The following is a 25,951-nucleotide window of genomic DNA, read 5'->3' as shown; positions in this document are numbered from 1 at the left end:
TATCTGGGAAAGCTTTTATTTCTCCATAGTATCTGAAGGATAATTTCGCTGGATAGAGTATTCTTGGATGACAGTTTTTGTCTTTCAGTATTTTGAATATTTCATCCCCTTCTCTCCTAGCCTATAAGATTTCTGCTGTGAAATCCACTGAAACCTGATGGGGGTTCCTTTGTAAGTTATTTTCTTCTCCCTTGCTGCTCTTAATATTTTTTCTTTGTCATTGACTTTTTTGTGTGTGTGTGTGAGGAGAACCAGCCCTGAGCCAACATCCAATGCCAATCCTCCTCTTTTTTGCTGAGGAAGACTGGCCCTGGGCTAACATTCGTGTCCATCTTCCTCTGCTTTATATGGGATGCCGCCACAGCATGGCTTGACAAGCAGCGCGTTGGTGCGCACCCGGGATCCGAACCGGTGAACCCCGGGCTGCCGCAGTGGAGCGCTTGCACTTAACCACTTGCACCACCAGGCCGGCCCCTGTCATTGACTTTTGACAGTTTTAATATTATATGCCTTGGAGAAGGTCTTTTTGCATTGATGTAATTAGGAGTTCTATTGGCTTCATGTACTTGTATGTGCAGTTCCTTCCCAGATTTGGGAAGTTCTCAGCTATTTCTTTGAACAAAAAAAAAGATCTATTCTATTTTTTATGCTTTCTACATTATTTTTTTTTTTTTTTTTTTTTTGGTGAGGAATATTGGCCTTTACCTAATGTCTGTTGCCAATCTTCCTCTTTTTGCTGAGGAAGATTGGCTCTGCACTAACATCTGTGCCCATCTTCCTCTATTTTGTATGTGGGATGCCGCCACAGCATGGCTTGATGAGCAGTGCGTCGGTCCACGCCTGGGATTCGAACCTGCAAACCCTGGGCCGCCAAAGCAGAGCACGTGAACTTAATGACTACACCACTGGGCCAGCCTCCAACATTATTTTTTAATCTCATTATTTGTGTTCTTCACATCCAGAATTTCTGTTTGGTGTTTTTTTTCAGAGCATCAGTCTCTTTGGTGAAGTATTCTTTCTGTTCATTAATTTTATTCCTGAGCTTGTCGAACTGTCTTTCCGAGTTTTCTTGTGTCATTGAGTTTCTTCACGACAGCTATTTTGAATTCTTTGTCAGTTAGATTGTATTCTTCTGTGACTTCAGGTTTGGTTTCTGAAGAGTTGTCATTTTCCTTCTGTTCTGCAATGTTACTGTAGCTCTTCATGGTGTTTTATGAATTGATCCTCTGTGGATGCATTTACGGTAGTAATCACCTTTCCTTATTTGGGTGCAGCTTTGGTTACTTTGGTTCTGGTCTCCTTTGGGTCTTGTGTTCCTCTACTGGCTCTATGTGGGCTCAGATGCTGCTGTCTCATGCATCACCTGCACTGCTGTTCCTGGGCTATCTTGGGGTACTGGTTGCACCACTGGTAGGGGTGCTGGATTCACAAGTGTCACTGTCACTGGTGCGGGCCTGGGGACCTGAGGACCTGTATGCAGCCCCCACTGCTGGTGGAGTTGGTGTTGGGATTGCCACCACTGGGGGCTGGGTCACCAGTTCTTCTGTGGTTCCTGTTGCTTCTGGTCACAGATTCCCCCTGTCACCATTGGGGGGCGGACAAGGGCTGTTTTTTCTGTTTCCACCCCATCTGCTTGTAGTTGTGCCTGTTGGTTGCTCTGCATTTGTGTGGGTGGGGCCACTGCAGCACAGTGGGCGCTCCCATGGGCTCGGCTATCTCCACTCCACAGGCGTTTGTGTACAGGCCAGGGTGCCCCCGTCTTCACTCACAGTAGCGCTGGCCACTGTGTGAGAATCCACGTCCTGGGTCACTGCTGCTGGGGAGACAGAGGGGGCCACTCCTCTAGTTCCACTGCTTCCTGGGACTCCAGTCCACTCACCTTCAGATGTATAGCTGCATGGATCTCTCAGCCATCCTGTTGTGCTGTGTAGGGAATCCTCTGTTGGTTAATGGATGTCTGTTTAGTTGTAACTTAGAGGGGAGAGACAAAGGGAACAACTCACTCTGCCATAATGCTTGAGGGCGTCATTTCTATAGTCAGTATATTAGGGTGCAAAGGAGAGGCCTTCCTGGAGGTTCAGAGAAGTTTAGTGACTCTCCAAGGACACACAGTCTGACTCCAGCTCACAAGAACTTTGCTGTCACCCACAGAAGTTAAAATATATTGCCCACAGTCAACAAGAGAATTTGGAAAACAGATAAAGTTATGTTAGCAAAACTGACTGGGTTCTGTTCCTAGCTAAGCAGAGATCTTGAAAGTCACTACAAAGAAAAGAAAACCTGGAAGGAGTGGGGAGGTAGGGGTGGTGGTATATTAGGAAAAGTAGAGGAGGAAATCTGCACAGATGTAGGAAGCTAGATGAGAAACATCAAGGAAGCTGAAAAGTACCAGCTCCTACAGAATTAGAAACATAGCTTAAGTCTGTCATAGAAAAAACTTCTCTTTGATTAGTTATTTCATGTTTGCTTTTTCCAGCATCACTGTCTTGCCTCTCTGCCTAGCCCTTTCCTAAGGTTCAAAAATAGGCACTCATTTTCCCACTAACCTTCATTCCTGCATTTCATTACCCATCTGCTTTCTCTACGCTTGTACCCATATTACAGAATGCTAAGAAAAAGTCCTGAAAATGAGCAGACATGACTCACTACATTGATAGTTTTCCACTTACACATTTTATTCATTCATTCAATGGTTCTTCCAACCAACATTTGCCCAGTGTCTACCCTGTGTGTTCAGGCACCGGGCTAGACCATTTACAATAACAATATCATCAAAAAATAAATACTTAGAGAAAAATTTGACAAAAGATGTACAAGACATGTACCCTGAAAATAACAAAATATTTCTGAGGGAAATTGAAGAAGACCTAAATAAATGGAGAGATACCACGTTCAGGGATTGGAAGAGTAAATACTGTTAAGATGTCAATTCTTCCCAAATTGATCTATACATTCAGTGCAACTCCAGTAAAAATCCCATCATGCTTTCCACAGAAATTGAATAGCTGATTGTAAAATTAATAAGGAAAGACAAAAGATCTAGAATAGCCAAAACAAATTTGAAAAAGAAACAATAGTAGAGGATTTACACTACCTGATTTCAGGACTTCTTATAAAGCTACAGTTTTCAGATAGTGTGGTATTGGCATAAAGATAGACAAATACATCAATGGAACAGAATAGAGTCCAGAAATAGACCCATATATACACTTCCAATTGCTTTTCAACAAAGGTGTCAAGATAATTCATCATGAAAAGATAATATTTCCAACAAATAGTAGGAAACAATTAGATAGCCATATGCAAAAAAATAAACCTCAACTCTTATCTCACGCCACATACAAAAATTAACTCAAAATGTATCACAGATCTAAATGTGAGAGCTAAAACTATAAAACTTCTGGAAGAAAACACTGGAAAAAATTTTAGTGACCTTGGATTTGGCACCAGTTTCTTAATTACAGTCAAAAACTACAAACTGTGAAAGAAGAAAACATCAATAAATAGGACTTCATAAAAATTAAAAACTACTCTTCTTAAAAAGACACAACAAAGAAAATAAAAATCCAAGCCACAGGCTGGATGAAAGTACTTGCAAAATACACATCACAAAGAACTTGTATCTACAACATATAAGGAACTTACAAGGCAATCATGAAAAATGAAAAACTTACTTAAAAATGGGCAAAAGATTTGAACAGACTCTTCAACAAAAAAGAAACTAGATGGCAAATTAGTACATGAAAAGATGCTCAACATCATTAGTTAGAGAAATTAAAATTAAAAGCCACAATGTAATACTACTACACACTTATGAGAGTGGCTAAAATTTAAAAAGAGATGTTAGCAAAGACATGGAGCAACTGGAACTCTCAAACACTTGTGGAGGGAAGGTAAAATGGTATAATCACTTTGGAAAACAGGCAAGTTCTTAAAAAGGTAAACCGGACTGTCTACTCCTAGGTATTTACCCAAGAAAAATGAAACACATGTCCACAAATAGATTTTTACACAAATATCCATAGCAGCATTATTCATAATAGCCAAAACCTGGAAATGATCTAAATGCCCATCAGTGGCGAATAGATAAACAAATTATGGTATCTCCCATGCTATGAATGTTACACAGTGTGTGGACAATTCTGGGAGGCATGCTGCATACTTCCTAGGGATCCTGGTGGAATGAAGCCCCTTACCTACAGCAGGGGCTACCTGCCTTGATAATTCACCTCTACTTCCCTAACTCATTCTCCATGCTCTTTCACTACCGCTCCTGGGACCAATTCCCAAATACTCTGCTTTCATCCAAATCTGTCTCAGGCTCTGCTTTTGTGAAAAAATGAAACTGAAACCATGTATTCATCATGGTGGGAATGGTTAAGTGAATTTGAGTAAATCAATATGACAAATTATTACGCACCGAGTTTTAAATGTTTACAAACAATGACAAGAAATTGTGTTTGAAATAATGTAAGGTTTTCTTTGAAGGGTCCAAAATGTACATAAGATATATTCTCAATCATGCAAAATAAATGGAAAAAATATCTTATACAATAAGTTCCATATAAAAGTCAGGAATTTCTATATCTTGCACAACTGGTATAGTGCCTTATCAATGGCACACATAAAGTATTTGCTGAATGAACGAACATTACTGCAGGCAAACTGTCCAATGAACAATAAGACAAAAATATAATGTGCCAGTTATATGCCAAAATCTTTTTTTGTAGTTAGCAAATCAAATCCATCATATTATAAGCAAATAGAGCTTATCTCGGGAATGCAAAAAGAGTTCAACATTAGAAAATCCATCAGTGTAATTCATAATATTATTTTTTATCTGTTATGCACCAGACTCTATGTTTGAAACTGAGGCTAGACAGAGCATTGGAGAGGCAACAGTACCTGAAGTCAGAGAGCTTACAATCTACTGGGGGATACAGGCAAGTAAGCAGATAATTATAACACAGCATGGTCAGATGCTATGACAAGAGAATTCAAGGGTGCCCTAGGAACATAAGAAAAGCACCAGCCCTGACTTTTCTGGAGATAGTTACCTCCATAGATAACAAATACCTTCTGGGCAAGACAGAGTTATTTTCATCTTTCTGTGGCCCAGCATCTAAAACAACATCAGACACATGGTGAGTCTTCGCAAATGTCTCTTGAATGAATGAGCAAATGAACAAATATCAAATAGTAGCCTTAGATTCTTTTGGAAGTCAGATACAAATTTTCAATAAGTTAAATGATTTATTATAAATTTGATGTCTCCTAAAGAGTTCATTTGGGTACAAATACAACCACACACACACACATACACATACACACAGCATTACACACAGTGGCAATCCTAAATACTCACGGGTACAAGGGATTTGTATTGGCCAGTTGGAGAGTGTGTGTTTTCACAGGTTCCACAGCTATTAACATATCTTGTTCTATAGCCATAGGAAGAACAGAATATCCACAATAATCTATATGCTCTCCTAGAAAAAAGAAGAAAGCATTTTTTATCATTGCTAACATATGAAACAAGAGAATTTCAAGTAAGTTGACATGCAGGAAAAACTTGGCCATGAGCCAGGTTTTAACAGAAAATAAAAATCCTATGGTCAGAAATTGATTCAGTTTTCTTTTTCTCCCAGACATCTGAGCCAGGAACTTCTGCTAGCATAAGTATACTGGTTATTAGCTTCTGTTAATTTTGGGACTTCTTTAAATCTTCACAAGTTTTTTTTCTACTGTCTAATTCATAATAATCATCTTCAAATATTTACATTTTGTGACCAATTATGTGGAGCATCAAGAAAGGCAATGACTCCTTTCTCTGTTGCTCTTCTGTATTAACTTTTTAAATACGAACAACCGAAGCCTTCAGCACACTTTTCCTTATATTAACATTATGTGAGTCCCACTCTCTTCCTTACTAGCCAATAAACTCAGTAAAAGTGAAGACTTTGCTTTGTTTGTCTTTGTGGCCTAACCAAATGTCTAACAAATTAGACTGGCACTGACCAGTTGTGTTGAACGTGCTAGACATAGCTTTGTTACTGTTGTTAGTGCCCTCCAGTGATTCCGACTCCTAGCGACTCTATGCACAGCAGAGCAGCTCAGCTGCTCTTCACAGGGTTTTCAAGGCCAATTTTTTGGGAAGCAGGTGGCCAGGTCCTTCTTTCTGGTCTGTCTAGTCTGGAAGCTCCACTGAAATCTGTCCACCATGTGACCCTGCTGGTGTTTGAAATACCGATGCGTAGCTGTCAGCATCACAGCAACATGCAGCCGCTGTGGTATGACAACCCAACAGATGAGTGGTGTGGATCCCTGACTGAAACGCACCGCAGCCACAGCGGTAAGAGCACCGAATCTTAACCTCTAGAACACTAGGGCATAGCTAAGATAAAGAAAAAGAAGCTAGAAAAAGAAAGTTCAATCTGCAGTATTTTATATATAATAAGCAAATATAGCCTTTTTATTCTAATTCTTCTATGAATCACCAGCAGGAATTTTTTTTCCTATTATGCCATAATGTTTTCTCCAAATTACCATTTAAACTCAAAGTTGTTATTCATAAGACTTAAATACAAAATAACAACTTAAGAAAGATGGGCTGAGCAAGCTCATTTATATTTCCCCAGGACAGGTTTTCATATCTGATTGTTCCCATGGCAGACATCAACCAATTAATAAACACAAAATGAATGGAAGACAACTCAACTGCATAATTATATTTTTAAATAAATATTATTCTATGTATTATTACAGGTAACAAGTCTTTTGTTTCTATGTTTATGTGTCCTTTAAAATGAGATAATAAAGAGGTTTTTTTATGGATTGAGAACGACAGATGGAGAAGTGGTTTTCAAAGTTGTCATTCTCCCCAAATCCCTTCAAAAGACAATAATACAAAACAGTGGTTCACAAGTAGAAAACGTATTTAAATAAGCAAAACTCCCAGATTCTGCTGGGAAGGCTGCAGCGTGCATGACAGCCTTCTGAGAATGAACATTCCTCCCCTTGTCAAAACTTATGGAAACACCCAGGTGAGGGGCAGGGAGGGAGCAGAAACTGCTGGCAAGTAAGGATAATAAGATGATTACCTTTCGAATATTTTAATAGAAAATATAATAATGCTTTTAATAAAGATTGAAATTCATTTCATCCCAAGCACTAACTAAATTAACTATATTGGAACATAATCTCCCCTTTTTTTAGTCTGAAAATAGTCAATAAATTTACTAGAATAAAAATTACTTATCAGGAAAATCCTTAGTTTGGAATCCTTACGCCTGAAAGGAAGTGAAACTTGGCTCTCTTCTGAGGGTACTGCTTCTCTGCAGTTGTCTTACAATAGTGAGGAGTTTTTGATGTCCTCCTCCCACTCTGCTGTTTCCAGGCCTTTTCCTTGTCCTTTTTTCTTCAGATGCTCAGCCACATTCTCTCCTCCTCATCATTTTCATCTATGACTCTCTTAGACATTCTGCTCCTCACTGAAGACCTTACCACCTTATTCCAGCCCCTGTCCATCTTAATTCTGCAATAACCTGGACAACATCCAGGTAAACAACCCAGTCCAAAGCCCCAGCTTCCTAATCCCTTGACCTCCAGAGAACTTGACCTCTTTTCTGCTTCAGCCTTCTACTTACGAGGCCTTGACAAATCCAGTAATGACCATAGACCTTCTAATCACGTGGAACTTTTTTACCTATGAAAATTTGGTTTCAAATACCATACACTTTACTAAAACTTCCCATCCTGCCATTTTTCTTACTCAGTTTATCCCACTTGCTTGTTTTTCAGAACTCAGTTCTTTGCCCTTTCTCCCCTATAATCTCCCTCCCACCTTTCTTTCTTTTTCTACTCAGCATAGATTCCAGGGTTCATTACTTCACCTGGTCTCTTGTCTATATCATCAATTTCCTGATGCCATTGTCATTCTCTTGCAACTGTCATCCAAAACAAAACCCCAAACCTAGGTCAAACACAGGCAACTTAGACTAGCTGAGGGGGAAAAAAATGAACAACTTTGCAGATTGGTACCGCTCCAGTTCTAGGGTCTGCAGCTCTAAGTAGGTCTCAGTGCTACCCAGCAAACCTTTTGTTTTTCCTGTCATCTCCCCCTCCCTTCCTTCACAAGGCTATTTCAAATTCTCTGCCTTCTCCTTAAACTTCAAACCCCTCCAACTCTCCCCTACAAGAACTCCCTCAACCTTCTATACCAAAATTATACATTTACCTAGATCAACATGCATCCTTTTCTTCCTTGCCTTCTGTTCAAAGAGTTCAAGTTGCCCTCTTCCTGTGCTTTGAATACCAGCCCCTCATGCCTTCTCAGGAATTCTGTTCCATCAGTTCCTCTCTTCTCAGATATCTTCAACCTCTCTCTCTCTACTGGCTTTACTCCCTTTTCCCTTCCCCCCTCATTTAACCATGCCCAAACATCCCATATTTATAGTCTTTCATTATTTGCTTCAAAATAAAATAAGTTGCCGGAGTTGATAATAATTAAAGCTGGATATTGGACACATGGGAGTTGATTATTTTATTCCAACTACTTTTTTGTATGTTTACCTTTTCCATTATAGAAAGTTTTCTTTTTAATCCTCCTTTGACTCTTGGATGTTTCTCAGTTACCCATCTCATTTTCTCTTGATAAAACTTACTCATTCTTCAGGTCACCACACTTTTAGAAGCAAGGAATTATAGAGTTTCCCAGTATTCTTCTAATCCAATGAACAAACGTAAAACCGTCAATCTACTCACCATAAACTAACAATTTAACCTGCAGCACAGAAAAAGATTTTCATCTCTCATGAAAACAATATTAACAACAGGATTTCAAGAAATTTATAAATTTTAAAGATGAATGGAAAAAATTAACATTAATAACATGGATTGGGAAAGATGAAAGTATACTGTATTCCTTATGCAAAGCTTATCTTGCTATAGTAGATATATGTGAAATATTTTATTTTTTCAGTTCTCTTGGGAAAAATTCAGAAAAAAAAATGTATTAAAAAATTTGGATCTTACTAAAGGAGGAAAAAATTAAGAGAAAGAAATTCTGAAATACCTATTATGTTAACTCTTCCTGGTGCTCGAACATAAAACTTGGGAATGGATCCAAACTTAGAGTGAAACATCTCCTTTAGCTTCAGCAATCTGAAAACAAGAGTAGACTATTTCAGAACATCCGTATAATAGAAAAATCCTTAAGATACACACACACACATATTACATATACCTACCACCATTAATTGACCCTAAAAAAAATAAAAGCAAAATCTTTGACTGATATGTTTTCTTGAAAACTCCAGGATGAAACAATACTGTAACCCCCTAAGTGACACAAGAGTATAGCTAAGCACACAGAAAAGCAAAAACTTTAAGATTGATGTATCCAACAGAAAAAACTATTTCCTTCAGTTATAAGGAATATAACTTTCTGTATAATTTTTCAATGACAATCAGGGAAGAACTTCTTTATACTAAAAGAAGTAGCATGGGGTAGTGTATCAGTTTCCTAGCGCTGCTGTAATAAAGTACCACAAACTTGGTGACTTAAAACCACAGAAATTTATTGTCTCACAGTTCTGGAAACTAGAAGACCAAAATCAGAGTGTTGGCAGGGCCATGCACCTCTGAAACTTCTAGGGGAGAATCCTTCCTTGCCTCTCTAGTTTCTGGTGGTGACTATCAATCCTTGGCATTCCTCGGCTCGCAACTACATCACTCCCAATCTCTATGTCTGTCATCCCATGGAATTCTCCCTGTGTGTCTCTATCTGTGTCTCTATTTTTCCTTCTTATAAGGACACCAGTCTTATTGGATTAGGGCCCATCCTAATTGAGTATGACCTCATCTTAACTTGATTACACATGTAAAGCTGCTAGTCCAAATAAGGTCACATTCTGAGGTTCCAGGTGGACATGAATTGGGGAAGGGGGGACACTATTCAACCCAGTACAGGTAGTCAGATGAAAACTAGACTGGATATCAGGAGACCACAGCTCTACTTCCAATGGAGCCTCTAATTCAAAGCCAAAGTTTGGCAAATCATTTTCTCTTGGTCTCTCTTCTCTTTTCTCTCTCTCTTCTTCTCAAATTAGAGAATTTGAATTAGATATTCCTCATAGGTCTCTTCCAGATCCAAAACTCTTACAATAGATTTAATAATTTTATACTGTTAAATCATCTCAAGTCATTTCTATGAATACCCCCCACTGTTTGTAGTCTCACCTCATATTGCGGCTAACAACATCAGGACAGTAAATATTTATTAAAGCCTACCACACTCAAGACACTCATTAATTAATTAAATGATCTTAAAGATTAATTAGCTGCAAGAAACAGAAAATCACACCAAAAAAAGCTCAAGAAAAAGGAAATTTATTACCAGGCTAGAAAGATATGTTGAATATTCTTGGAAGTTATTCAAGATGGATTCCCAGGAATTGGAGAGCCATCAGAAATTCTGTTTATATCAGTGTCTTTGGCTCTCTCTTTTCACATCTCATTCTCTCATCCCTCCAAATACACCCTCACCACTTCTCTCTGCTCGGTGCCCTTCACATTCCAGTTGCCTCTGTGAGCCTCTTAGTTTCTGCTCCTCCACATCTTCAGCCTTCATGACACTGTGGCCTCAATTCTACAAGACTTAACAGCTCCAGTGTCCTATACTATCTGATTAAGCCTCTGTGTCCCTTAATTAAAATCCTTAAAAAAGATAATCTGGTTGGCAAAGTTGGACCTGGTTGGCAGGTCCTGCATCCATCCTGGTCCAATTATTTTTGGCCAAGAGGGTAAGGCTATTTGGTCCAAACAAGGTCACTTGTTTTAGTTACAAATATGATCATTTGGGTCTACCCCTTCAGCAGAGGCTGTGGATGACAACAGAAGATATGGGCAGGGAGACAATAACTGACATCTCTAGCACATCATTCAAGATACATCTAGTGGACACCCAGGCAGATGTGGATAACGGTGGCTACCTAAATCTGTCTCCCCATATATCCTCCAAAACAATTTAGAACAAGAACAAGTAAATGATACAAAAACCATATCTTTAGTAGAACTAGAAGACAGAATGCACAAACTTTAAATTACCTATAAGTAAAAAAGAAAGAAAGGAAGGGAGGAAGAAAGACAAACCACTGTGAGCCACTGGAAAAGAAACTGGGTGAAAGAGAAAAGAGGAGAGCCAGCAAAACTAAGATTAATCTAAAAGCGCCACCAGAAAGAAAAAGTCCACCCATCTAAAAATGGGAGAAGCGGGAGAAGAAAAGATGAAAATAGAATAAACTTATTGGTTGCTATATTGGCAATAGGCAAAAGTTAAAAGATACCATTAAGCATGACAAAGCAACAATTTTTTTAAAGTTATGATATAAGCGTATACGAGGATATTATTAAACCATTAAACAAACAAACAAAAATGCTCTAGAGAGATCATGGCCTGTGCAGTCAGGTAGATCTGGGCTCAAACCTCTTTTCCACCACAAGATGAAATTCCTTAACCTCATTCAACTTTATATGGGGTAGATATGTATCCCATAGAATTGTTTGGAAAATTAAATAAGGTAGTGGAAAAACAGTGTCTAGCCTAGGGCTGGCATGAAGTACTTGTTTAATAAATGGTAGTTATTATCATCTCCTTGTCCCTGGGTTCAGTACCATTTCTACTTTGCAGCATGTAAATAAGAATTCACTAGAAGCAATGAGAGATGGTAGGTAATTAAACGTTTAGTATCAGGACTGGAAGTGCTGTTAGAGCACTGGGGTGATTTTAATGATGCTGTTGATAAACCTTGGTGCTCTCTGACCTGCAGCCTTCATTTTATAGAAAGAGTTGAAACAACTTAGGTTATTTGTCAGATTCTAGATAGAATTATTTAAAATGCTCGTGTTTTTCAATGGAAAAAAAATAAACTGACTGACAAAGCAGATAGTAAAAGGTTAAATAAGAAAAGTCTCCTGCTTTCTCAGGGTATTAAAAAAGATATATAAGTACAAGGTAACAAACAGAAGAAAAATATAAATCTTCCTAAACACCAAAGAAACTACAAAAATAAAAGAGCAAAGAAAACAGATAGATTAAGAAACTGGTAGATAAACACAGAAACTATATCATAACACATAATTACAAAATAAAATGACTGGCTGAAATCAAACATACCAGTCACTTCAATAAATGCGAGTAGGCCTACCTCATCTATTAAAACAAAAAGATTTGCAGTTGGCTCCAAAAACAAGACTGAACTACATGCTGTCTACAAATACAGCTAAAACAGAGTGATTCAGAAAGACCAAATATCAAGGAACAGGCAAAGGTATTCCAGGCAAATGGAAACAATCAGAAAATAGAGGCAGGAATCCTGATATCAGACATTATAGAATGTAAGCCAAAGAGCATTAAAGTACATAGAAGGAAAATTCTTAATGCAGAGAGCAGCAATTCAAAATGAAGATAAGAGTTAACAAATGCCCCAAATGAAACTGCAACCACTTTTTATTTTTTTGGTGAGGAAGATTCACTCTGAGCTAACATCTGTTGCCAATCCTCCTCTTTTTTTGCTTGAGGAATATTAGCCCTGAGCTAACATCTGTGCCAGTCTTCCCCTATTTTGTATGTGGGTCAATGCCACAGCATGGCTTGATGAGTGGTGTAGGTCTGCTCCTGGGAACCAAATCCGGGAACCCAGGCCACTGAGGCAGAGCGCACTGGATTTAACCACTACGCCATGGGGCCAGCCCCTGCAACCACTTCTATGAGGCAAAAACTATAGGAAATATACACAGAAATACATTAATAATAAGAGACTGTAAGATATCTTCTCAGGGCCGGCCCGGTGTCTTAGCGGTTAAGTGCGTGCGCTCCGCTGCTGGCGGCCCAGGGTTTGGATCCCGGGCACACACCGATGCACCACTTCTCCGGCCATGCTGAGGCCACATCCCACATACAGCAACTAGAAGGATGTGCAGCTATGACATACAACTATCTACTGGGGCTTTGGGGGGAAAATAAATAAATAAATAAAATCTTTAAAAAAAAAAAGATATCTTCTCAGTATAAAAACAGATCGGGGGGACAAAGAAAGATTAAAAAACAAAATTGATAAAGTAGATTTTATGGATATATACATATATTTGACACTATACCTTGATACTGGGGAATATAACTGCCCAAGAGCACATGAAATATTCACAAATATTGATCATATATCAGGTCATAAAGAAATATCAGTAAATTCTATAAGGTAAAAGTGCTAAAAACAACACTCCAAACTCAATATGATAAAACTAGAAATTATTAAAAAGATCAAACGACAAAAAAGTCCTCCAACTTGCAAATTTTTAAAGTGCCTTTTAGCTCTTCAGTGAAGGAGGAAATGAACTAAAAAACCGGTTCAAAATGAAGTAAAAAACCAGTTCAGAGAAAGGGGAAATGAACTGAAAGTATAGAATTTCTTAAAATAATAATAATAGTAATATTAAAAGCACTATATATCAAAATCTATGAGATACATTTAAAGCAGTCAGGAAAACCTATAGCCCTAACACTTTTATCAATGAAAATGAAAGAATGAAAATAAATGAACTAAATTCTCAGCTCAATAAGCTAGGAAAAAAACCAACAAAATAAACAAAAAGAAAGCACAAGGAAAGACACAAAAAAGATAAAAGTAGAAAGTAATGATGTGGAGAATAGCAAACAGTAGACCTAATTAACAAATTAAAATCCTGGGTTTTTAGAAAAAAATTAACAAAATAGACAAACCACTAGCTAATGAGTTAAGAAAATGGGGGATGATAAAGCACAAATATACAAAATAAGATATAACAAGAAGGAAATAATATTAAACAGAAGAGATTTTAAAAATCATAAAAGATTACTTTGTAGACCTCTATCCAAATAAATTTGAAATTATAAAAAAGAATCCAACTCCATTGTTTGATGTTTGACTGCTGACGGCTTTTAAGCTTCAATGCTCCCTCTGCCCCCTTCTGCCTCACACCAAGCAAGTTGATAAAAAAGCCCAGGTACTCTCTCTTTTGGCACCAGCCAAACCACACCACACGTACAAATCCTTACCCAAGCTCCACTTCCTAATCACCATAAAAACCTCAAGCTAATCTCCGTTCCTTTCTCTCTCAAAACATTTTCGGCCAGCTTGGGTGGCTTGCTCCGCCCTCCCCAGAAAGCCTCATTATGTGAATAATAAGCCTTTTCATACCCTCTTGTTTGAGAGGTATTACCACTCTCAACAGCCAAACTAAATTTTTGGGTGGGGGTCCATCCTGTTTCTAAGGAATGGCCACAACAGAAATCCTAGAGGAAGTGGATAATTTCCCAAGAAAATACAATTTACAAAAACAGACCCATTTCCATAAAAGAAATAAAGAAATGTATCAAAGAACCACCCCACAATATGTGGTGAGCCCAGATGTTTTCACAAAAGAATTCTACCCAAGCTTGAACCTCAGATGGCCCACATGCTCCATAAGTTGTTCCAGAGCATTGAAAAATAAAGGAAAGCTGTCTAATTCTTGTTATGAAACAAGTGTAACATTGACACCTAAACTAAATAAAGATAGTCCAAGAAAATACAACTACAGACAAATGTCACTTACGAATATTGATGCAAGAGTACTTAAAATATTATCAAACATAAGATAACACCACATTATGAAAATAATTCATAGCAAGTGGGATTAATTCCAGGAATGCAAAGTTGACAATATTAAGAAAATCCATAAAAATAATATATCATGTTAAATCTAAGGGGAAAAAAAATCCTAGGATTGCCTCAATAGATGCTGAAAAACCTCCAATAAAATTCATTCCTGAAGATGTTGATCTTAACATGATTATATATATCTTGGTCTTAAATCCAATAGTTACATAATGGGGAAATACTAGCGACATTTCCACTATCTCCACATCTAATCCACACTACACCAGAAGTATTAGCCAATGCAATTAGACAAAAGAAATCAATTAAGAACCACAAAAGAAGTAAAACTATCTCCATTTGGAGATGATATGATAGGACACTAGAAAATCCCAGAGAAACAATGATAAAACCAACTTAAACAATAAAAGAATTCACTAAGATAACAGGATATACAATGAATATACAAACATGAATAGCCTTAATGTGAAAAACAATGATCAATCAGAAGAGAAATTAGGTAGAGAAAACCTCATTCGTGATAGCAACAAAAAAGACTAAATATTTAGGAATAAACCAAAGAAGAAATGTGCAAAATTTTTTGAGGAAAGCTTTAAAACACTTTTGAAAGACATAAAATAGACTCAAAGAAATGGAAAGACACCCTTGTTTTTGGACAAGATGATTCAACATCATAAAGAAAATTCTCCCCAAGTTAATTAATAAATTTAATGCAATCCCCCCAAAAAATACCAACAAGCTTTTCTTATAGAGGTAAACAAGTTGATATAAAAAATTATGTGGAAAACAAATATGCAGGAATAGTGGAGAAAACATTAAAAAAGAAAAACTATGAGGGAGGAGCAACCTACCAAACATTAAAACATGGTATAAAGCCTCTGTAATGAAAACAGTGACGTACCAGAACATAAATAGACAAGCAGACTTCAGTAGAATAAGTGTTCAGAAATAGACGCAACTAACTACATACAGAAATTTAGTGTATGATGAATGTGTCATCTTCATGAGGCAAAGATGAACTTTTTAATAAAGAGTGCTAGTACAATTGGTTAAACGTTTGGGAAAGATAAAATTAGGTTCATATCTTACACAATAATAAACCTTAAATGGATCAGGAGTCTAAACGTAAAAAAGAAAACCATACAGTGCTAGAAGAAAACACAAGTGAATTTTAGTACAACACAAGCGTAGGAGAAAGGTTTCTTAAATATGACACAAAATTCAGAGGCAATTTTTTTTTAATTTGATAAATTTGACTACATAAAAATTCTTAGGGGACAGCCCAGTGGTGTAGTGGTTCGGCAGCCCAGGGTTCGCTGGTTCAGATCCCAGGCATGCACCGCTCATCAAGCCATGCTGTGGTGGCATCCCATATACAAAATAGAGGAAGATAGGCACAGATGTTAGCTCAGGAACAATCTTCCTCAAGCAAAAAGAGGAAGATTGGCAGGAGATGTTAGCTCAGGGACAGTCTTCCTCACCAAAAAAAATTTTTTAACTTTTGCATGGCAAAAACTATCATAATCAAAGTCAAAAGACAACTAGCAAACTAAGAGAAAATACTTACAATATATGTTACAGATAGAGTCCTTATTTTTTTTTAAAAAAACTCTTAAAAATCGAGTGAAAAAAGCAAAAAACCTGATAGAAAAAATGTGCACAAGATATGAACAGAAAATTCATAATAAGAGGTAGGTTATAAACAGATCTTAAACATATCAAATTAGAGAAATTCAAGTTAAAACTACACTGAGATACTATAAGATTGGTGAAGATTAAAAAGTTAACAACACATTCCGTCGGTGAGGTTCTGAGGAAGGAGGCACTCTTCTACAGTGGGTTGGGAACGCACACTGGTACGGCCCATTTGGAAGGGAATTGGGCAAAATCTAACAAAAATACATTGGCGTTAATTTTTACCCCACAATCCTATGTCTAAGAATTTACCCTGAAGTTATACCTCCAACAAAATGAAAATACATATGAATGAGATGATTCATTGCAGACTTGTTTACAATTGCAAAATACTGGAAACAACCTAAACACTCTTACACAGAAAAGTGTTTGAATAAAGTATGGCCTATTTACAAAAGGAAGTACTTAAAAAACTATAAAAAAGAATACAGGTTCTAGAAATTTTTATTGAGTGATTTCCAGAATATTTTGTTATAACAAAAAAGCAAAGTGTGATGCTGAGATGGCCTAGAAGCATTAACATTCCGAGAGCAATGAACAGCCGTGGTGTTCGGATCTTGGTTTCAAAAGAAACCAGAGCTCTTTAAAGAAATGATTCCAGAGCTGGGGCAGAGACAGTACAATGCAAACCTGGAACATCTTGCTGTACCAGGAAGTAAGGACGTGCTCAAACAATGACAGTGACGTGTCAGAAGGACACAAGAAGCCCACACAAGGAGGTTCCCACTGCCCAAATCTGGAACAGTTTGAGAATCAAAATAGTAATAAAAGTAACATATTATAACCCATAGAATAAAATAAAAATAGATGAGTCCACACTGACATATATAAATGGAAAAAAGGGAAAGACATTTCCTTCACTAGAACGCCAAATAATAAATGTAAAAAATATGAAAACAACTAAGAAAACACCATTTGGTGACCATCTTAATAATAATTGATTCAAGCAAGGATCATCAATGGATGCTCAAACATGAAAGTTTGATAAGAAACAGAATACTAAACTATTCTTAAAAGTTTTACCAAAAGATACAAATTATAGAAGACAAAATAATAACTTGACAGTGGAAAAACCAGGCAGACATCTCCTTAACTAGGTGATCCAAGTTAACAGCATTGGTAATGGGACAAATAGACATCATGTGCCTCCTGATATGATGTACTGAGAAAACAAATTACTTTTTTGTAGTATTCCTATTAAAAATGAATAAAGTGAACCTAATCATGAAGAAATAGTAGATAAACTATTAAAGGAGAAAATTTTTAAGGTATAATCATGGCTCCTATACAGATATAAAAGGAACATGTGTTAAAGATTTTATTTATCTCATTAATGACAGAACCAGTAAAATATTACAGCCTGTTGTAGGAGACTCCAAAGCATCACTCATATACAGTCAGATAAGGAATCCCGGAATGAATTTACAAAGGGGTACAACAACTAGCAGAACTATGTAGTAGCAAGGAGCAACAATCAACTGCGTTCCACTAAACACAATCTGCGATTTCTATGGACAAGAACCATTTACACGGCTATCAGTTTTCTATGATCTACAGAGCTGTAAAAGAGCTTGAATATAATGAAAGGTTCAGAGCCACATAGAAATCAGATAACCTGGAAAGGTACGCCAGGCAACTTCTGGTTCTCCTTGGAGATATCTTGTAACCTTTTGGTCCATTTCAAAATTTTTCACAATTTTTTCCTACAACACAAATGGAGGGATATTCTACAAAATAACTGGTCATGAAATACAAAGAAAGACTGAGGAACTGTTCCACAATAAAAAAGATTAAAAAGACAACAACTAAATGCAACATGTGTCCTAGATTGGATCCTGACCAAGAAAACAAATTATTATTTTGCTATAAAGGACATTAGTGGGATAATTGGTGGTGCTTGAGGTCTGTCAATTAGATAATATTGTAACAACATTAATTTCCTGATTTTGATCACTGCGTTCTGGTTATGTTAGAAAATGTCCTTGTTTCTAGAAAACACACTCAAGTATTTAAAATTACAGAAGCATCATGTCTTCAACTTAATCTCAAACTGTTCAGGAAAAAATATATAACAGAAAGAGAGAGAGAGAATGATAAAGCAAATGTGGTAAAATGTTAACGTTTGAGGAATCTGGGAAAAGAATATACAGTAATATTTTTACTAAATTTGACTTTTCTGTAAGTCTGAAATTATTTCAAAATAAAGATTTTTTTTAAAAAAAGAAACATTTACTGATGCTTTACTAAGTACACTTCTTAAAAGGAAATTAATAATCATCCTTGGCCTTGGAATATAAAAGTCTGGCAGAACAGAAAGACAGGTAAGCTAAAAAGTACGATACAGAGTGACAGTAGAGTGATAAACCAGACAAATGCAGTCCTTTGGGAGCACAGAGAAAAGCTATTTAGCCCCTATAGGAGAGAATGTAGGTGGTAAGATAATCCAGAACAGGGAGAATAAGTTAGAGAAGGCACCCCAAAGAGGCAGCAGTTAAAGTGAATTTTAAAGGATGATGTCAGACAAGTGGGATGGGGCGAAGCATTCTAGGCAGATGAAATGAAAAGGCCCAGCATGCTGCATTCAGAAAATTACAATTAGGGTTTTAAATACATCCGAAGAGAAAATCGGGAGAGAGGCTGGTGGTAATCAAGCCCCAGATCTTAAAGGGCCTTATATGCCATGTTGAGGAACCTGGCTTTTAACACACAGGCAATGGATGTGAGCAGGTGTTTAAGGATGGAGTGATAGGATGGATTTCATGCTTGAAAATGCTCACCAGGAAGTGTATGGAAGGTGGGTCATAGGAAGGCAAAGCAGAAACAAAGAAATCCAATAGGAGACCATTGTAGTCAACCTAGAGAGAAAGGCTGAGGGTACAATAGTGGTGGAGATAGAGAAGAAGGATGAAAATTAAATTAAGGTAATATTAAGAAAGTCAAACCCATAGGAACTGGTGACCAGACAGATGTGCAAAAGAGGCAGAAGCATATAATAACTCCCAGTTTTCCAGCTTACATAACTCTATTCGCCTCAATAGGGGCTAATGTTTCTGCCTGAGAAAATCATATACTGACAAAATTCAAGTTCTGTTGAACTTGAATCCTTATTAATTTGCTTTTATAAGCACCACAAACACAAACAAGATGAAGTGCTAATAGCAGAGTTAGAATAAGTCTCCTAAAATGTGTTTTAATAAAATGATTTTGAGTTATGAAATTTTCTGTCTTTTTCCCAGACTACCTCAGGAAAACAGCCGGTTCATGTCTTGTGATAACTGCTCCATCACCAAGAGGTTTACCAGACAACATTCCTACCTTTGAAATTCGAATGCATGGAGGCTACAAAAGGAAACAAGGAAAGTATTCTTCTCTAAGAATAGAAAGAACAGAAGTGCACAGTGTTGTTCTAAACTTTATACCTAATCCTCTAATAATGAAGCAGTCTGGCTATAATAGGGGAAGTAGATGTACTTTTACCACCTTGGGGTGATCAAGCAATACTCCATCTCTTAAAATGTAGTCACTTAAAGTAGTCTCCCCCAAAAGAGTACAATGAGCATTTCCAGTATGAAAATAAGAGCTCCTACAAAGATCACATTGTTAAAGGCAGAATTGGCCAAAATATCACCACCCAAATTGCTGAATCTGGTGCTCTGAATGCTCTTTTGACTTAAGATCATTTTTTTTTTTAACAGCAGCGTTAGTAACAGAACTTGAGAAACAAAATTATGAATGTAGTGAATGAAATGGATTTTTACTGTAAGGACTGATTCTCAGAGGACCCCAGAGTGACCATATGGCTAACTGCAGAGAGAAATGAATTAAAATTTCAGGAGACAAGACACATATCTTTAGTTTGCCATTGTGATCTTAGGCAAGTCTCCTACCGTATCTGTGCTTCTGTTTCCTCTTCAATATCAGGATAACCAGTCATGGCATTAGAGAAAATATTAATTTTTAATAGTAATTTAAGAATAATTGGTTGTTAATATGTATTTTTATAGTGAAGGGGATCAGAATATGCTGCTCCAAAATATGCCATTTGGCATAAGGATTATTTTGAGCTGAAGGTAATTAAGAAACAGCAGACACAGGAGGAGCTCTCTACCCTCCCTCTATCTGCCTAAAAACAAGGCACTCCCCTCCCCCATATCAAGAGATACTCTTATTACTGGAAACCTCACTGACTTGAGTCTGCATAAACAAACCTTACTAAAATAACACTTAGCTTCCATTAGTTTCCCCCATATAGACACCTTCCCACAATTTACTACCCCTAGAAGCCCAAACCCCTTTCCTTTGTCTAATCACTTCTCACAATTTATCATTCTTTGTTAAAATGCTATACAAACTCTCAGACTTAACTGCTTCTTCGGGTTTTCACTTTTTTTCTGTGAAGTCACCAAGTGCATGTGAAATAAACCTTTTCTCCTGTTAATCTGTCTTTCGTCAGTGTAATTCACAGCCCCTCCCCCCCCCACTAAACCTAAGAGGGTAGAGGAAAAGTTTTCCTCGCTTACAATGGTAATTTACATAAGTCGTTCTATGCCTCCCTTTCCTCAGCTACAAATTGAGGAGGATAATAGAACTCACAGCAAGGTTTGTTTTGAGAATTTTATAAACATGCAATAATTATTTTGTTATTATAACTGTTATATTTGAGAATTTAATGTACATTAAAATGGCATTTCAAAGTATGGATAATTGCCACTGAGGAAGGAGAGGGAATTTTAATCCCTACTTTGCCCCTTCCATCACAATAAATTCCTCCTAGATCAGAAATTCAAATGTAAAAATGAAACAATAATTATATTAGAGATCTTGGAAAATAAATCATGATGATGAAAATAAAAATAATAGATGGGCTGAATAGTAGAATGAAGTGTTGAGCAAATTAGTGAGCAAGAAGATAAAGCTGAGGAAAAGTCGAGATTAAGGCCAAAATTACAATTATTTGGAAAATAAAAATGAGGGGTATGGGGCTGGCCCAGTGGTGCAGTGGTTGGGTATGCGTGCTCCACTTTGGTGGCCTGGGGTTCACAGGTTAGGATTCCGGGCACGGACCTACACACCACTCATCAAGCCATGCCGTGGCAGCAGCGTCCCATATACAAAAGGTAGAGGAAGATTGGCATCCCATATACAAAAAACGGGTGTTAGCTCAGGAACTATCTTCCTCAAGCAAAAAACAGGAAGAATGGCAACAGATGTTAGCTCAGGGCCAATCTTCCTCGCTCCCCAAAAAATGAGGGATTTATATGTCAAAACTTATGAGAAGCAATCATAATGGTACTCAGAGAAAATTTTCTAGCCTTCAAGGAACATAGGAAAACAAGAAATAATGAAAATAAATGAAGTATGCATAAAACACAAGAAGCTAGCAAAAAAGCAATAAAGAAATTAGAAAAAAATGAATTAAAAGATAAAAGTAGAATTTAATGAACTAGGGGAAAAATAGCAGACTTGGCCAAAAAAATTACAAACTCGCTCATTGATAAAAACAATAATATGGAAAAAAACTTTTCTGAGTCTCATTATATAAAATCAATATTAGAAATAAGACACAGCTATAGATTCTAAAGAGATTTTTAAAAATTCTAACCTAGACAAAAGGGGTGATTTTTCTAGGAAAATACAAATTTCTAAAAATTGACAGAAGAGAAACAGAAAACAGAAAAAGTAGTCAGAAATAATCCCCTTAACAAGGCCCATAAAATGTTATGAGTTAGTTCTGTCAGACCTTAAAGTAAGATGATCCTTTGTTTTTATAAATGGTTTTAACAACAGAAGCTGTGGAAAGCCCTCCCATCTCATTTTAGGAGGCCAGTATAACCCAGATGCCAAAACTTAACAAGAATAGGGCCGGCCCCGTGGCTTAGCAGTTAAATGCGCGCGCTCTGCTACTGGCAGCCCGGGTTCGGATCCCGGGCGCACACTGATGCACCACTTCTCCGGCCATGCTGAGGCCGTGTCCCACATACAGCAACTAGAAGGATGTGCCACTATGACATACAACTATCTACTGGGGCTTTGGGGAAAAAAAAGGAGGAGGATTGGCAATAGATGTTAGCTCAGAGCCAGTCTTCCTCAGCAAAAAGAGGAGGATTAGCATGGATGTTAGCTCAGGGCTGATCTTCCTCACCGAAAAAAAAAAACTTAACAAGAATAGCCCCAAAACACAAACTATAGGCTACTCTCACTTGTGAAAATAGATAAAAAAAACTTTAAATGAAATATTGGTAAATTTAATCCAACATACATTATTTTATAGTATATGTGACCAAATAGAGTTTATTCCAGAAATATGAAGATAGTATCAGGAAATATGTTGATTAAAATACATTATTCTAGGGGCCGGCCTAGTGGCGCAGCAGTTAAGTGCACGTGCTCCGCTGTGGCAGCCCGGGGTTCACAGGTTCGGATCCCAGGCGCGCACCGATGCACTGCTTGTTAAGCCAAGCTGTGGCGGCGTCCCATATAAAGTAGAGGAAGATGGGCATGGATGTTAGCCCATGGCCAATCTTCCTCAAGGAAAAAGGGGAGGATTGGCATCAAATGTTAGGTCAGGGCTAGTCCTCCTCACACACACACACACAAAAAATGCATTATTCTAACAGAATAAAAGGGGAAAACTGTATAACTCCATGATCCTCTTAAAATATGCAAATAAATTATAAAATTCAATAACCATTCCTTGATTCTTTTTATAAAATTTAAAATTAAATAAAAAGCTCTTGACACACTAGAAAAGAAGGAAATGTCCTTAATTTAATAAAGGCTATATATTAGAAACAGCAAACACCATATTTGGTGACAAAATATTAGAAGCTTTCCTATTAAAATTAGAATCAAGACAAGGGTGCTATCATTCAACACTGTACTATATTGCATAAAATATAAAATGCCTACACAAAAGACATCATAAAGTTAAAAGAAAAGTGCTAGACTGGGAACAATATACATAATATATATTAAAAAACAAATGGTTTATATCCAAAATCACAAACATTCATACAAAAAATACACACATACACAAAGAGCTCCTAAAAACTAACAAGAAATGGACAATCTAATAGCATCTTTCCATGCAGGGCCATTTGACAGGAAGCATCAAAATTTTAAATTTTCATTACCTTTGACCCTGATTCCATTTCCATGAATGAGCATAAAGAAACATTCACAAAAATGCTTAAAGAAATATGTACAAAGATGTTTACCACAGCATCGTTTGTAAAAGTGAAAAACTGTAAACTTAAATGTACACTCTAACAGTTGAGTGGTAAAATAAATAATGGTATTCATACTATGAAATACTTTTAGCCCTTAAAAACAGTGAAATAAATCTGTATAGAGTGATATGCCAGGATCTCTGAGAAATATTCTTAAGTGAAAAAAAGTAAGTGACAGAAAAATAAATATGATTCCGCTTAACATGAATATAATATTGTTGTTATAAAAAATGGTAACAATGATATTATAAGGATAAAATGATACTATAAGGATACTACAAGGATAAAAACCAAATGGATAACTTCTAAGAAGGGAACTAAGAATTGGCAGCAAAAGATAGGAATCAGAGACTACAGTGAGGAAAGAAACTGGGATTTTCAGGCTTTATTGAATATACTTTTAAATAATCCAAATCTTTCATATTAAGAATGTGTTCATACAGCACCATTATTCATAGAGCCAACAGATGGAAACAACCCAAATGTCCATCAACTGATGAATGGATAAACAAAATGTGGTATGTCCATATAATGGAATATTATTCCACCATAAAAAGGAATGACTCACTGATAACATGTTACGACACAGACGAACCTTGAAAACATTATATTAAGTAAAAGCAGCCAGTCACAAAAAGCCATATATTAAATGATTCCATTTATTTGAAATGTCCAGAATAAGCAAATCTATAGAGATAGAAAGTACATTAGTGGCTACTTAGAGCTGGGGGTGGGGGCAGGAGGTGATAGCTTAAGGGATGCAGGGTTCTTTTTGGGGTGATGAAAATGTTCTAACTTTGATTATGGCGACGGTTGCACAATCCTGTGAATATACTAAAAACCATTTAATTGTAAACTTTAAACAGGTTAACTGTATGGTATGTGAATAAAGCTGTTACAAAAAATAATAGTAATCCAACAATTTAAAACTTAATCCCAAAGAGAAGGAAAAGAGAAGAGACACCACTGCTAAGAATGCAAAGAAAGCTAGAACAGTGGAATCTGAAGTAGTCTAACAGCATAGGCAGAATGCAAGATTGGGATGGAGGAAAAAAAAAAATTAGAACTTCTATTTCTAATTTATTTTTAGATAAAAATAATAAAAAAGAAATTAACTTTACTAAAATGTTATAATGTGGTTGACTAGCACCTTTACTCAGAGGATCATAGGTCCTGTGGAGTTGAAGAGGCATCCTAGAGAAAGAGCAGGAATTCCACAAGTCTGTCCTCAGGGCCTTCATGCATTTTTTCCCTTTCAGCATAGGTGGATTTACAGATAAATTATCTAGATTTAACTGAACTCTCCCTTGCTAAAATGAATTAGTGGCTGAAACACTGCTTGAAGCTAATAATTGTATTGCATGCACAAGTGAAAAGCAAGAAAATGGCAGAGTACACACTTTCTGACTACTATTATGATCTTTCCTGTGGCTAGCACAGAACAACAAATATTAACAAGAAATATTTACTGTATGAATGAATACTGTAAAAGTCATAAAAGGCAAGAAACAACTCTAATGAGATTTAGTAAACAATTCTTCACTTTTAGTGCACGTTACCACCATTCCCCCGCCCCTGCACTCTAACTACAGAAATATTGAGCATTATGATTAAAATCATACAAAATGGAAACAGAAGAAATTTATACATGGATATGTTTTATGTAAAAGACTAAACTACAAGGGGCCAGATTATTTTCATGTTAACAAATTCCTTATGAATCTTATTTGAAACACGTCTTCAACAGTGTGTAGTAATTCATTCAAATGTATAAGGGCAACAGTACTATGCAAGGACCTCCATAGAGTATATTGACACCCAGAGACATTCACAAGTAGTCTGAAGTTGTGCTGGTCTCCATGATCAAAACGTATGTTTCTTTCTGATAACAGAAGATCCACTGCTGACTTAAGGGTGAAAAAGCATTTGCAAGTTTTAGTAAGTTCTAATATTGTCAACTGTCACATGATAGTCATAAGTTAGGAACTAGGGAGAACTTGAGGACTTCATGTTAGAGAAAAAAGTTAATAGGAGGAAAAATGTAAAAATTAGAAACAGCACTACACAGAAATCTTAATATAGTGATGTACACTGGAAATTTATATAATGTTATAAACCAATGTTACCACAATAAAAAAAAGAAAAAGAAAAGAAAATGCTTCAAAATGATACAAAAAAAAAACAAAAGAAAAAGAAAAGAAAAGAAAAAGAAAGAAAGAAACAGCAAAAGGGAAGAGAAGCCAACCTTAGAAAAGCTGTAGGGCTAATAGGTAGGTTAGGGACTTCATTCTGAGATTTCAGTCCTATGTCAGAACTAAGTATTTCTACAAAGTA

At 36.7% G+C, this 25,951-nt stretch overlaps 1 protein-coding gene across 4 annotated transcripts in view; it reads right to left on the bottom strand.

Moving 5' to 3' along the window:
* The window catches only part of GALK2 (galactokinase 2), a 135,032-nt gene that overhangs the window by 97,792 nt on the left and 11,289 nt on the right, over positions 1-25,951 (bottom strand). For all 4 annotated transcript variants that reach the window (XM_058541540.1, XM_058541539.1, XM_058541538.1 and 1 more), the window contains exons 2-3: positions 9,074-9,162; positions 5,366-5,489 (exon numbers count right to left, since the gene is read on the bottom strand). In XM_058541540.1, coding sequence (XP_058397523.1) covers positions 5,366-5,489; positions 9,074-9,143 — 194 coding nt within the window. In that variant the 5' untranslated portion in view covers positions 9,144-9,162. The remainder of the gene's footprint in view (positions 1-5,365; positions 5,490-9,073; positions 9,163-25,951) is intronic.

Source organism: Diceros bicornis, chromosome 5, assembly GCF_020826845.1.
Source record: "Diceros bicornis minor isolate mBicDic1 chromosome 5, mDicBic1.mat.cur, whole genome shotgun sequence".
NCBI lineage: Eukaryota > Metazoa > Chordata > Mammalia > Perissodactyla > Rhinocerotidae > Diceros > Diceros bicornis.
Note: the sequence above shows the minus strand (reverse complement) of the source record. Positions and strands in the feature narration are given on the sequence as shown.